Raw genomic sequence first — 14,126 nt, 5'->3', positions numbered from 1 at the left:
CTTCAAAAAACTAAAGGAATGCAGGTGACAAAATCAAAGGTGTGGCATGCTTTATGTTCATGAAGGGGCCGTGGCTGTGTGTCTGGCTCTCCCGAGCACTCCGGAAAGCCGGAGGAGGAAGCCCCCACAGTACAGAGGGACACTCATCCAGAAGATCTGGCAGGAGCTGTTATTGTGTCCAGGCCCAGCATTACATCGTAGCCTTTTTCTCGTTGCAGGCCCTCTATGAGTTGGTGAAATGCAATTTTGATACTGAAGAAGCCCTCAGAAGGTTAAGGTTCAACGTGAAAGCAGCGAGAGGTGAGTGTGCTCTGAAGCGGGCGCTCAGACTCGTGCTCAGATGGAGAAACCAGAGTCTCCTCTTGGGCTGAGGGCAATCTGTGGGCATCCTGATGCCACTCACAGTTACTTCCCGAGTGCCCATCAAGGGCGCGTGCTGTTACCCCAGGCCCCAGGGAAGACATTAAGGGAAGGAGGCATTCATTGCCTACGGGAAATACTTAAATAACACCAGGAGCTGCTTCATTGTTTGCCAGGTGGACAGTGACCTTTGTCCAGAGACTTTCTTTTGTGTTTTTTTTTTGGGGGGGGGGTCAGTAAGGGTTAAGTGACTTGCCCAGGGTCATACAGCTAGTAAGTGTCAAATGTCTAAGGCCAGATTTGAACTCAGGTCCTCCTGAATCCAGGGCCGGGGCTTTATTCACTGTGCCACCTAGCTGCCACTGTCCAGAGACTTTCAATGTCACTTTGACCATAGGGAGTTAGAATCTACAACAGTTTTGCAGAGAGAAGGTGTGAGGCTTGTGTCACGGAGAGCTTGAAGAATGCCTAGGATTTGTGCATGGGGAGAGAGAAGGGAGAACCTTGCCACTGGTAAAACATCCAGATCACAGACAGGGCAGAAGGCAAGGCAGAGGGCAATACCTTGGCCAGACAGTGGAGGTGAGGGGAGTCCGATTGGGAAGGGAAGGTAGGGTCACATTATGGCTGGCCTTTGGGGCTATGGGGAGCCATTGCACCTTGCTGGGTAGAGGAGTAACCAGAGGGAAAGCATTGGATGTGGAGAAGGGATTAAAGAAAGGAGGGTTGTAGACGAGAAAGTTGGGGCCATGTCATGGTGGGCAGAGGATTTTGTGATGCGCCAGGCCTCTGCTGGGCACTGGGGGTACAAGGGCCCCCACTCTGAGTGAGCCCTCAGGCTGTAGTAGGGAAGACAGCAAGTCCGTACTAGAGGTGGAAAGATAACGGAGGTGTGTGCACATTTCACACGCACGTGCTCACACTCACGTGCACACACACCCTCTGGCCAAGGAGAGGAGCACCCAGACAAAGGCACAGAGGTAGGGGATGGGGGGTCCTGACAGGGTTAGGGCGGGGAACAGGGCTCAGCCCCGCTAACTGGGATTGGCAGCTCCACTCCAGTGACAAGCTGTGCATTCCTGTTTGAGAAACCTCCCCCTTCTCTCCCAAAAGTAGTTTCATTGGACTATTGGACTATTGACATTTGAGAAGCATCTTAAAATGCAGCTTTTCCTGTTGCAGAAGAGCTGTCTGTTTGGACAGAGGAAGAATGCAGGAATTTTGAGCAAGGCCTGAAAGCGTATGGGAAGGATTTTCATTTAATTCAGGCCAACAAGGTGAGTGAGGATAAAACATTCTTTCAACCTAAACTGAATCTGTAGTGACACTGACGTGCTTTCTTTAATGTGGTTCCAATAAAGATGCCGATTCTTTGGTCGATACAGAATCACTGGGATGAGCACGTGCCCCTGGCTGGTGTCGCTCGTGCAGCTCCCGTACTTGGTGTTCATACTCCAGGGGCAGTGAGATGGCCCTTTAATAGGAATGTTGGTCAGCTCACCGAACATGGATTTTCCTGTTTTCTTCCTTTTGTTTCTCTGTGTCACTGGTCCACAAAGTTGTGGCGAGGGCTGTATTGGGAAGAACTGATTTGAAAGGCTGCGAGGAGTTTTAGAGCTGAGATGCTATAGACATATTAAGTGGCATCGTTAACACCCTGACTTAGGCGACAAATGAGCCTGAAACAAGTTAACCGTAAGAGGAATGCTGTTGTACTTGGGCAGTGGCCTCGTTTGTTTCCAGGCCAGCTAGTGAGTCTTTAAATCATCTTCACGTTATAGTTTGACGGCTTTATTTAATATGCATTTGTGACTTTACATAAATGGCATCAATCATGAAGTACACACTTGCCGAAGGACCTCAGAGCACATTTTTCAAAATGGAAGAAACTCCAGAGTTGCTTGTTTCCTGGAAAATGTGAACAATCACAATCACTAATATTTCTATAGCTCTTACTATACGTCTGGCATTATGCTAAGTACTTTATCTCTTTTGATCCTCACAACAACCCTGGGGCATTAACCACTGTAATCCCCATTCTATAGAGGAGAAACTGAGGCAAACCGGTTCAGTGACTTGCCCAGGTCCATCCAGCTAGTCAGTGTCCTAGGCTGGATTTGAACTCAGGCCTTTCTGTACACTGTGATTTCCCCAGCTGCCCCTGATAAGAATTGTATTAATAGAACTAAAATTTAGCCAGAAAACTCAAGAAGTCCCTAGAAATACCATGTTCTTTGGTGACCACAAATTGCACGAGGTGATTTTACAACTTCAAGACATTGAGCTTGATGCAGTGGCTCCTGCAATCCAGCCCAGTGTCTGCACCAAGTCAGAAACCAATTCAGTGCATGCTAGGAGTGGGAAGACACTGCTCTTCCAGCCTGGGTGACAGGGTAGAGCTGAAAACCTCTGCTTCTAGAAGTGACGAAAGGGAAGCCCGGCAAGCGGAAGGGGCTGCTCCGGGCAACATATTGGGGAGCAGGAGGGCTGGCGTCTAGGGCCCCGATGGAAGGTGGGCACGCGAGAGCCAGTGCCGGCTCTTCTTCAGGCGGTCTGAGTCCACCACGTCAGCCCTCCAGATCAGAAGGAAGGAAAGGGACTACACAGGTTTCGTGGGGCATTCCCTTGGCTCAGTCCCAGGGGAGGCTGTGGAGGTTAGGGAGTAAGGGCACAAATACGTATAAACACGCAGCCAGAGGTGGCTTAGGAACCGAGCATTGCGGCTGATTGCAAGAAGTTTCAAATTGCTGTGGGATGTTCTCGGCCCTTTTCCTTCCGGAGGGTCAATTAACGGAATTTTGAGCAGTGTGTTGTTGGTTGGCAAAGATCCTTTTGTATGAGACAGTAAAGTTAGAATCCCTTGATGCTCTAGGGGTAAACATTTGTAAACGGCTTCATTTGGCATACTGATCTTGAACCTAGGTGTGGCGTTCTGTATTTTTTATAGTAGATGGGAATTTTAGGACATTGTACTACAATGGAAAACATTCAAGGTATTCATTATATTCTTAGTAAAAGTAGCTTGAGAAATTCAGCTACTTCATCGTCTCAGGAATTAAGTGGTTCAAATGAAATGGGCATTAGATGACTTCTTAAGGGCCAGCCAAATTTATCTTTAGAAATTCCATTCACAAAAGTGAAATAGGACCTTTGAGGAAAAGAATGAGATTTAAAACAAACGTTTGTCTTTCCTAGGTGCGAACGAGGTCCGTTGGGGAGTGTGTTGCATTTTACTACATGTGGAAAAAATCCGAACGTTATGATTTCTTTGCTCAGCAAACACGGTTTGGAAAAAAGAAGTACAACCTTCATCCTGGTGTGACGTGAGTGTTACCACTTCTTATCCCCCTCTTCCTTTTGGTCTGTCTATTGTCCTGGGTGTTCGTTCTCTACAGAAATTCCATGGATTGAGAGCCTTAGTTTCAAATAAATAGTAACTGAAGGGTCATTTTGATAGATGGGGGAATGGCGATCTAGTATTGATGTCACTGATTGGCTCTTTCTGGTGACTTAAGAGCCTCTCATGAAACAAGTAACAAAAGACTGAAGTTAGCTTCTACCTAAGCTGGATATGCAAGTAGGCTTCAAATACATGGGAAAAGTAAATTGAACAAAGTGACAACTGTGATTGTTTGATCAGCCTACCCCTGGGAAGGAGTGGGATTTTAAAGATCATTTTAAATCACAAGACACACAGTTTGAAGTAGAAAGGAAGCTAGTAGAAGCTTGCTGAAGGGAGCCACCCTGGGGAGGAAGGTGCTCCCCAGGTGGCTGGGCCCAAGCAGTGTGCATGGTCAGTTGGATGACCTCTGGACCTTTCAGGGAGGTCAAGTAAAGTGAACCTGGAAGGAAGGGAAGGCGAGCAGACAGGTCAGCTGGGCATCTTAGAACCCATGAGGCCTAGGGAGAGTGTGTGTGTGGGGGGTCCTCATCCCAGGTATGTGAACAGCTCACACTTTAGGCCTTTGGGACACTTCTCCCCACATCCCTTGGCATTCTGTTAGTAGAAACCACTCTGTAATCTTTACCTGGAATACTTGGTAGAATTCACTTTGGGAAGCAGGTTCAGACAAACAGGTAAATGACCTGCCCAGGTAAGACATGGCAGGGGCTGGAGCCCCATCTTGCTAGTCTGCATCAGTGCCTCACCCAGGGGAGGAGAGTGAATGGACCAGGAGTCGTGGGCTCTTCCCAGGGCTAGCCAGGCACCTCATTCACTGAGGGAAGAAAAGGAAGCAGCTCTTTCTGCACTGGTATGGCCTCCTGGGCCTGCAGATTAAAATGTAATTCCAGAATGTCAAGCAAATACAGAAGACTGCAGTAAAATCTAGATCATGGGAACTGATGGTTTTCTAAGTGACTTTGTAGGGAGTGTGGCACCACTCAATAACTTCTGAATCGGTGCTCGCTCTCCGTTCCCCTAGATTTCCTGACCTTGGTTGCTCATAGGAATAATCCTGGGAAATGAGATGTTTTCTAACCCCTGTGGTACTGAAAGATTGCACCTTTAGATGTGTTTGTTTGTTTTTAATTTTGCCTCAGATTGACGTGTCCACTTGTGCCCAGTATATAAGGAAACTTGGCTTTTGGTGGTAAGCCACTCAAGCACATTCACCAGTGCTTTGTCTTTAAACATTGAATTCAGGAGCCCCGGCTCTCCTGGAAGTCTTGTTTAATTTGGCTGCTTGCTAATCAATTGTCTTTGGAATTGAGCCCCTTGATACTGGCACTTTGTTACTATAAATACATACAGTGTGGGTTATTTTGTCCCAAGTGAATATGGTTGCAAAATGCGAGAAAAGAGAAGGCTCGTTTTGTTTCTGCCAACACCCTTATTTTCCCGACATTACAAAATGTGGATATCTGTTTGCTGAGAGGATCAAATTTCAGTATGTACATTCTAAGTGCATAGCATCAAAAATACTTCATGCCAATTATTTATTCGATTAAGTGCCACCCGAGCCTCCTCCAAGCCCTGCATGACATCTAGCAAAAGCAAACAGCAGCCACTTCACCGGGAGTCATTTGAGCTGGATCCAGCACAGCAGTGTTTTCCAAACGCAGGTTCTTGTCTGACACGGATTCTGACCAGATTCTGACCTGAGTGTGCTAGTGAGCCTGGAAGGGCAGCCCTTTCGTGTGACCTCCAAGCAGAGCTGCCCCATCACTGACCGCTTTGTGTGCTGCATTGGCTATGCACCCGCATAGCTGGATCGAAGGGCCAAGCTTGGGGTTCTGCCTAGAGCAGTGTCACCCAGTGGCTTGATTTCATCAGAGATCCCAGGGCTGGACTTTGTGACAGTCCCTTGTCATTGTTTCTGTCACGCCTGAGCTGCGTATTGGGTCTCACATGCCTCACCGTCCTCCTTGAGTTTCTCCATGTATCTGGGATTTGGGGGTGCACCTTCCACTGGTGGAGATTGCCCCCTCTGTGCCTTTTCTGGCCTGGGATCCCTGTCCCTGTGCTGGGACGGAGCCTTGCTGCACACTCCCACCCTTCCCAGCCGCCCAGCATTCGGCCCGCCCTCTGCCTGCCCATTCTACCTGGTTCTTCCTGTGGTCCCATGCCCTTTGCAGCCATGCATTTTCTTGACAATTGCCCGGCCTGTGGCTTGTGTATAGAAAATGCGGCCAGGAAGTTCACTTGTCCTCCCCTCCTGCTCCCCCCTCCTTCTGAAGAAGCCCTGAAGGCCTGGGTTTGGGCTGTGGGCCCCAGAAGATGAGCGCCAGGGGAGAGCGAGGAGGCCGCACTGTCAGCAACAACCCTTGGGCCCCATGGGGGGGGGGGCAGCGGCCACATGAGATAATGTTCATAAAGCGCCGTAGAAATGCTGACCTCTGTTCTTGTTCTTGGCCACTGTCCCTTCTTCCTTGGACGTAGCTCAGTGTGAGCCATTCACTTGTATGGCTCCGGCCGCTCTGCCTGGCCCCTGTACCCTTACAGGGGCACTGAGCCGGGCTGGGGGCACAGGCGGTGCCAGCGGGATGCGCAGTTTGTACGTGAGCAGGTTGAGGATCACAGAAGTAGTATCCAAAGCGGGATTTGAACTCCGCTCTCTGCTTCTAGAACCCGTGCTCTCCACTGTTCTGCCCTGCCTCGCTCGTACTTCTGCCCATTTCTCCTGATTCAGCCCTCAAGGGCTGAGCCTGCATAGCCAGTCTCGTTCTTTTTTAGCAGATACTCAAAGATCTCTGTCATCAATCCCAGGTTTATATGCAGAAAGTAAAATACACAGGATGACAAAGGAAACCATTGACACTGAAAAAGGGCCCCCAGAAAGCACCCCTGCTTTAGAGGCATGATCTCTGTGTGGAAAGAAATGACCCTGTCCCACGAGAGAGAGGAGAGTGGCTGGGAAGCCTGGGGCTCCCCAGAGGACAGTTCGCTTCCCATCCTTAAGTCTCACTGGTCCTTAAATCGGCAGGATCCAATTAGGTCCTGTTGTCATTAAAGGTGCGTCTGCTCGTGTGTCTCCGTAGAGTCCACGGCAGCACGACCTCTGAGGTTCTGCACAGATGGGCCCGGATCCTTGGCATGATACAGGGCTGGTGTAAAGCAGGAAAGGGGAGGATAACCGTTTTTATGAGCCATCTCACTTGGTCCTCGGGCAAACTTCCTTTGACTAAGGGCTGGGTGTTTCTGACGAGGCTGGCTTTGGTTTGGTTTTTTAAGGGATTACATGGACCGGCTCTTAGATGAAAGTGAAAGTGCCACCTCCAGCCGGGCCCCCTCCCCGCCCCCAACAGCCTCCAACAGCAGCACCAGCCAGTCCGAGAAGGAGGACGGCAGCAGCAACAACAATCAGAATGGTAAGCCACTGAGGAACACGTGTGCGAGGGACACGCGTGTGCGAGGGACACGCGTGTGCGAGGGACACGCGTGTGCGAGGGACACGCGTGTGCTCCCTCCTGCCTTTGGAAAGGTCTGAGGACGTGCTAAAGGGGCCGTTTGGCGACCTGGGGAAACCCCTCGGGCCCAGGGAACCTGGATGGAGGGGGTGTTTCTAGGACCCTGGGACTCCGTACCCAAGGGTCACCACAGCCCCGCAAGGGCCAGGGCTCAGACTGAGTCCATGTGTCTAGTAGGGCGCAGCCACTGCTCCTAGAACATTGCCTCTCTCAGTGGAGAACTGCTGAGACAAAGCCTCACCCTGCTGAGGCAGAGAGCCTGACCCCAGTAGCTTGTGAGGTGTCCTAGACCAAGGGACCACTCGATTTCACCCCCTCATTTCACCCGAGAGGTAGCAGAGACTCAAAGAGGTGCTGGTGCCAGCCCGAGAGGCAGTGATCTGTACCCGAGTTAGAGTCTGGAGCTCCGGCTCCACAGGGTCCTTGTGAGGAGCCAGGGTCCCGGAAGCTCAGGCAGAAGGACTCAGGATCTCGTACACAGTCCTGGAAATTGCAGTGGCTGCTGCTGTGATTAGTAAAGGTGGCGCCTTGATTGTGGGCACCCAGAGGTCATGGTCCATGCAGATGGCAGCGGTGGGGCCTTGTCAGAAGAGGCCTCGTTGGCTGGCCTTCCACATCCCTGAAGGGCCCGCGGGTGACGCTTGTTTCTTGTGTTCTTTGGAGTCTGCACGCATGTCCGGCCCCGAGGTGGCAAGGTTTCAGATCAGTCCAGTTTTTAGATGGACTGGACCCTTGCACTTTTTCCTCAGAACACATTAGACTGCAGGAAATTTGAAATGTCACAGAAAGATGCACATCAGTACCAGATTAATTATATGCTGCTTTGTCATCTGATTAGCAAAATGCCACTTTGATTTCTGGTCCTTTTTCAGGGAATTTTGTCCCAAATGACCGCTCGATGTGTTTCTTCTGCCTAGGCATATCCTCCAATGGTCCCGGGGAAGTCCCAAGCAAGGATGAAGTCAAAGTTGAAGGCTTGCACATGAACGGGCCCACTGGTGGGAATAAGAAGCCCATCCATGCAGACGCCGACACCAATGGATATGACGCTGAGAACCTGACCGGTGACCTCAAACTCGCTCACGGAGCCACCAAGAATGAAAATTGTTTTGATGATAAAAATGAGAGACCTGCCAAGAGGCGGAGGGTGAGCAGCAATGGTAGAGAAAGCCCAGGCTCCTCGGAGTTTTTCCAGGAAGCAATCTCACACGGGAAGTTTGAAGAACTGGAAAATTTAGATGACTAAGTGTGAGGCTGGTTTTTATTTTTTGGAGTAATTTCTGGTGCGACTAAAATTTTCAGGGTTGATGGGTTACCTTAAGTTGATTTCCTTGAAGCACTCAGTTGAAATCTGACATTTTAAATTGGATTTTAATTTTAGATGACAGTTTGTATTTCTGCCTTTAGCAGAATTTTTTACTTCAACTATTTTAAAGACCCTTTTAAATATTGAGAACTCCTATGGTCAGTGAAGGTTGTACATTCATCTTTAACAACAGAGAATCCTATTACAGAATTTTAGAGGCATATTTTAATACCAAACCCTGTTATTCTAAGTTTGTGGTCTGGGGGGAGGGGGGAGATATGTGGGAAGTGGGGAAGGTTGGTTTGTATTTAATTTGAAAAATCTTCTGCTTAACACCAGCTTTTCTGCTGTTTTTTTTTTTCTCAATGTCTAGTAGACCAGAAAATAGGCATTACCATTTTTCTCTCCATACAAATTGGGTGTCATATTATTGAGGAAACCCTTATGAATCCTGAAAGTTATGCTAGCATGATTTTTTTATATATAGAAGTTAAAAAATAAACCAAGTCAGGTTTGTGTATGTACAATTGTTGACATCAGTGATGTCTTTCATATTCTTATCTGGGCTTAAGAAATACATGCTGTATTTTTCCAGATTCTTTGTAGCCTTTGGAAGATTTTTACAGAACTTATGTCTTGATTGAGCTGTCCTTTCTTAATACAAAAGCTTGTATAATTTTCTTAACTTGTACAGTTGGTAAACTTTTATGAGAAGAGTTGATATTCTGAGTCTGTCAGCTTCATTTTATTTTGCTAAAGTCTTTTTCTAATGAATTTTTAAGTGTTTGTGTAGTATCCCAGTCATCTTTTCTTATGCAGATGGTTAAAGTATTCATAGAGAATTATGAGAATCTGATTTTTCCAATTTCTACTTTAGGACAGATCGTGAGTTTCGAGAATTCTGAAGTGATGCATGATGCTTGTATTGCACAGACTTTTACATGTGTTATGTTTTCAGTTTGATGTTTGCAGCGATAAGAGCGTCATGTCAGCTTAAGTGCTTACCTTTAACGCAAACGTGTTGGCCAGAGTCCTGCTCAGTTATTTTTATAGACATATCAGAAGGAGCCCATTTTTGCATTTAGATGAGCATGGAGAGAATGAGAACAGGTGGTTCTGTTTGTGGGAGTGAAAGGACAGTGACTGCTCCGGTCATTGGCAGAAGCGTGAATCTCTTGTGGGCAGGTCGTCTCAAGTGTCATTGATTTTATGCAGGAAAATAATAGTTAGAGGCGGTATCAGAACTTCCCAAACAATTCTGCCATTTTCGGTTTGGGAGGAGTTTTTCTGAAACTGAAATCCAGAGGCTTTATTGTACAGAGTGATCTAGAAAAGAGAAACCGTTTCCCTGGACATGCAGGACTGTCTGGTTGTGGAGTCTTGTGGAAAGGACAGGCGGGTCTGTCTGTTTTGCCGGTGGGATTCTTGCAGAGAATTGTCTTGGGCAGCGTGTGGGCCACCTAGACACTCCCATGGGAACATTTATTTAGAAGGAATGTTGCTAAGTATCACACAGCTGTACACATCCTAAACCCCTCCTCTCTTTTTCTCTGTGGGGACTGGCAGTTGGCAGCTCAGGAGGCAGTCCTGATGGATGACCTCACGAAGTGCTTGGTGGTCCTTTGACTAGCCGGGCTGGGCTAGGCGGTCTGCCCAGAGGGGCACGCTGCCAGCTGTAGCCCACGAGGAGCTCCGGGCCCCCTAATCACAGCTGCTTCCCTCACCAGGATGAACAACATTGTATTTTTCTCCCTGCCCTAGATCAGTGTTAAAAGCCAGTTGAGAACATTTGAATTTCCTGTGATTTACCCAGAGTCTGAATGGTTGTGTGTGTGGAGGTTGGTGACCTCATGTTGCCATTCCTTGGGAATGGCAGGAATTTTTGCAGAGGGGTCCCAATCTGTATTCTTCGTGAAGGCCAAAGCGTCCCAGCTTCTTATCAAAGATGCTTCAGAGAAGGGTTCCAAGTGAAAGGTGGTGCTCGGTGGCAGAGATCCAGGGTCACTTTTTTTTTTTTTTTAAGAAAAAAAAATGCATCTTTTTTTTAAAGTTTGTAAACTGCAAACTGATTTTAATAGGCAAATCTAGAAGTCAGCTGTTCTCAGTCCTCTTTGCAGAGAGGGCGGCCAGTCATGCCCATGTTCAGAAGCGTTGCCTTTTTACTCTCCCGGTTTGAAGGTGTCCCGAGAGGACGACATTCCACGGTGGGCTCTGATGTGGGAGGCTCAGCTTTTCCTGAAGGACTGAATTGTATTTTCCTGTTTGTGTGTGTACAGGTATTTTACATGATATTTTTTTCTTACTCTTCAGCATACAGCCACTATAACTTGAGAGGTCATTGCACTATTAGTACTTTAAGATTTTTAGTCATGTCATGGATTTCATTTACCTAAATAGAATTCACTCTGATCCAGAACCAGTCGCACCTTGGTGTGGTGCACGGTGTCCGGGCAAAAACAGTCAGGAAATGATGTTCTCTTCTATGGAGTTCTTTCAGATGTTTGCAAAATCAGAAATTCAGTTCAACAGAAGTCTTTGGTTGAGCTTCAAAACCGATTTGAAGGGATGTCTTAAAAGACTAGACATTCGAGAATGATGGATTCGATTTTTTAAAATTCCTGCATAGTAATTTTGCACTGTAAGTAATTTCCAGTTCTCTCCCCAATCCCTGTCTGAAATTCTGAAAAAGCTTATTAAAATATTTTTTTAAACATATCCTCGTGTTAACCAAATTCTGTGAGTACTTTTCGGTCGACTTTAATAGGGTTTAATTCTAGATATAATGTTGTGGGGAATCTCCCTTTATGTTGAGAAGACCACCGTTTGCACATCTCACTCCAGCCTTACCATTCTCGGGAGATTGCGGTCAGCTTTTGCAGGCATGCAGTGGCCCATGTCTTTATTTGGGAGTTCATTTTTAAAGTGCATCACCCCTCTTCATCTCCATTTCTTAACCCCTTTCCACTGATGCCTCACAACCACTTAGAGTCTTAATAGGTAAGAGGAGAGAAGTCCCAGAATAGTTGGAAAATATAGCTAAGACCTTCAGTTCTGTGCCTGTCTGGATGCCCTCAAGAGCTAAACTGTGAAGACACAACAGGGAGGGTTGGGGGGAGAATAGGAACTCCACAGTCATCTAGGCCATTCTGTGGCTGGGTGTTAAGGGACCTGGCTTCGAAGACCCCTCCGGGGAGGGGAGACAGACTGCCTTGTAATGCACAGAGCCCATCTTGGAGCTTAGGACAAGTTCTAGGCATCAGCCCTAGATTGGGGCTCCTGGGTCTGCCCTCTGAGGCCAAAGAAGCCCTCGGCCATTCCTTCTGCCCACCCTCGCAGCAAGCCCTGAAAGCCCTCCCATGGTGCCCAGCACACTCTCAGATGGCTTTCCTTTTGATTGCCAGCCGTGCCCTGCGAAGGCCCTTGTTGAGATTATTTAAAAGAGGGGCAGCTAGGTGGTGCAGTGGATAAAGCACTGGCCTTGGATTCAGGAGGACCTGAGTTCAAATCCAGCCTCAGACACTTGACACTAGCTGTGTGACCCTGGGCAAGTCACTTAACCCACCCCCACCCCCACCCCCAAAAAAGAAAAGAAAAGTCAAAGAGATTGTTTAAAAGAGAAGAGTGAGCACCAGTACTGATAGGTGACTGACCTGGTCCTGTAACCAAGGTATGAAAAATGCCAGAGAGAGAAAGAGAACATCACTGTGGTTCTGAGGCCTGGTTTCCTTCCCCTTCACTCTCCAGGCTCGAGGAACATCCATTTAGACGTAGGGGGCAGCCCAGTGGCTCTCCCTCTCTCCCTCCCTCCATCCATCTGTCCATCCATCCCTCCATCCGTCCATCCATCCATCCGCCCGTCCATCCATCCATCCATCCGTCCGTCCATCTGCCCGTCCATCCGCCCGTCCATCCGTCCCTCCATCCGTCCGTCCGTCCCTCCATCCGTCCATCCGTCCGTCCAGGCTACCTTTTCATTTTTATACGAGAGAGGCCAGCACAGCTACGAGTTAGAACACAGGTGAGGCAGGGGCGCAGGCCTCCGCGTCCGGCCCCCAGCACACTCACTGCACCAGCTCTTTGCTCTTCAAGGGAAGGGGGGGAGGGTCGAGGGAGTCCTGTCATTCCATGGGAGAAGAATCTCGGAAAAGTTTGAACCCAGTTTAGTTGTTGTCTTCATTGATGCAGGAGAACAACATCAAAATCAGTCCCAGCTCTGCTGCTTTGACCTCCTCTGTGGCTTTGGGCACATCACTGGACTTTAGAGGCTAGTGGCACAGTAGATAGAGTGCCAGGAAGACCCGAGTTCAAATCCAGCCTCAAGCAAGGCAAGCGCAGCTAGGTGGAGCAGTGGATAGAGCACCTGCCCTGGAGTCAGGAGGACCAGAATTCATATCCGGCCTCAGACACTTAACATTCACTAGCTGTGTGACCCTGGGCAAGTCACTTAACCCCAATTGTCTCACTAACAAAACAAAACAAAACAAAACACCTCCCATGGTGGTTGTGAGGAGCAAATCTGATGCCTGGCACCTTGTAAGTGCTGCTTTGCTCCTAGCGTCAGATCTCTCCCAGCTCTATATCTGAGCTCCTACAGGTTACTAAAGTCGTGGAAGACTCAGGCTGTCTGTAACACCTCTGCTCCGCAAGGTCGGCTTTCCAAATCACCAAGTTGATGCAGAAAAGGCCCTTTCCCAATTTTCTGACATTTTAAATTAGCTCATAAGTGCTAGGGCAAAGTCAGGAGAAAGCTTGGGGAGAGCTCACGACCTAACTCCGTGCCCTGCTGAATCGGACTGAGTACCGCCACGGGCTTCCAAGACCTAGAGGCTAAATGTCTACAAAAACAGAACCCGCCCCCCCCCCATGTCAGTTACAGGTTGTCCTGGGTGAGGCTGGGGGGCTTTGGGCCCTGAGACAGCCCCAGGGAGTCTGTAGGACTCTTTACCTGGCTTCCAGGATCTGAAGTCCAGTGCCAAATCCCATGTGTGGAATGTAAGATCACTGAGGGCAGGAACAATTTTTCACTCTAGTATCCCTAGCCCCTCACGTGGTGCTTTGCACATAGAAGATACTGTCATTCCCAACACCGCAGAGTCTTTCCAGTGCTTTGTGATCCATGGATCGAATTACTAGAACATCCAAAAGTTCACCCTTGCTGTTCAAATCTCATAGGAGGCCACAACCTGCCTCGTGGTCGTCTCCATCACATGACCTAACTAGAAGGGGTCTCGGAGGCCACCCAGTCCCACCCCTTCCTTTGTGTGTGTGGGGGGGCAATGGGGGTTAAGTGACTTGCCCAGGGTCACACAGCTAGTGTCAAGTGTCTGAGGTCAGATTTGAACTCAGGTCCTCCTGAATCCAGGGCCAGTGCTTTAACCACTGCGCCACCTAGCTGCCCCCTCATCCCTTCCTTTTGTTTTTTGGTTTTTTTTTTTAGTGAGGCAATTGGGGTTAAGTGACTTGCCCAGGGTCACACAGCTAGTAAGTGTGTGTTAAGTGTCTGAGGCCGGATTTGAACTCAGGTACTCCTGACTCCAGGGCCGGTGCTCTA

The 14,126-nt window shown here is 48.5% G+C and overlaps 1 protein-coding gene across 3 annotated transcripts in view; it reads left to right on the top strand.

Moving 5' to 3' along the window:
• MIER1 (MIER1 transcriptional regulator) overlaps positions 1–11,290 on the top strand; it is a 59,048-nt gene extending 47,758 nt beyond the window's left edge. For all 3 annotated transcript variants that reach the window (XM_044003915.1, XM_044003917.1, XM_044003916.1), the window contains 5 exons: positions 219–300; positions 1,543–1,637; positions 3,556–3,683; positions 7,034–7,170; positions 8,187–11,290. In XM_044003915.1, coding sequence (XP_043859850.1) covers positions 219–300; positions 1,543–1,637; positions 3,556–3,683; positions 7,034–7,170; positions 8,187–8,515 — 771 coding nt within the window. In that variant the 3' untranslated portion in view covers positions 8,516–11,290. The remainder of the gene's footprint in view (positions 1–218; positions 301–1,542; positions 1,638–3,555; positions 3,684–7,033; positions 7,171–8,186) is intronic.
• The last annotated feature ends 2,836 nt before the right edge of the window (positions 11,291–14,126 follow it).

The sequence above is a fragment of the Dromiciops gliroides genome, chromosome 4 (assembly GCF_019393635.1).
Source record: "Dromiciops gliroides isolate mDroGli1 chromosome 4, mDroGli1.pri, whole genome shotgun sequence".
Taxonomy (NCBI): domain Eukaryota; kingdom Metazoa; phylum Chordata; class Mammalia; order Microbiotheria; family Microbiotheriidae; genus Dromiciops; species Dromiciops gliroides.
This window is presented reverse-complemented; position numbering and strand designations above follow the sequence as displayed.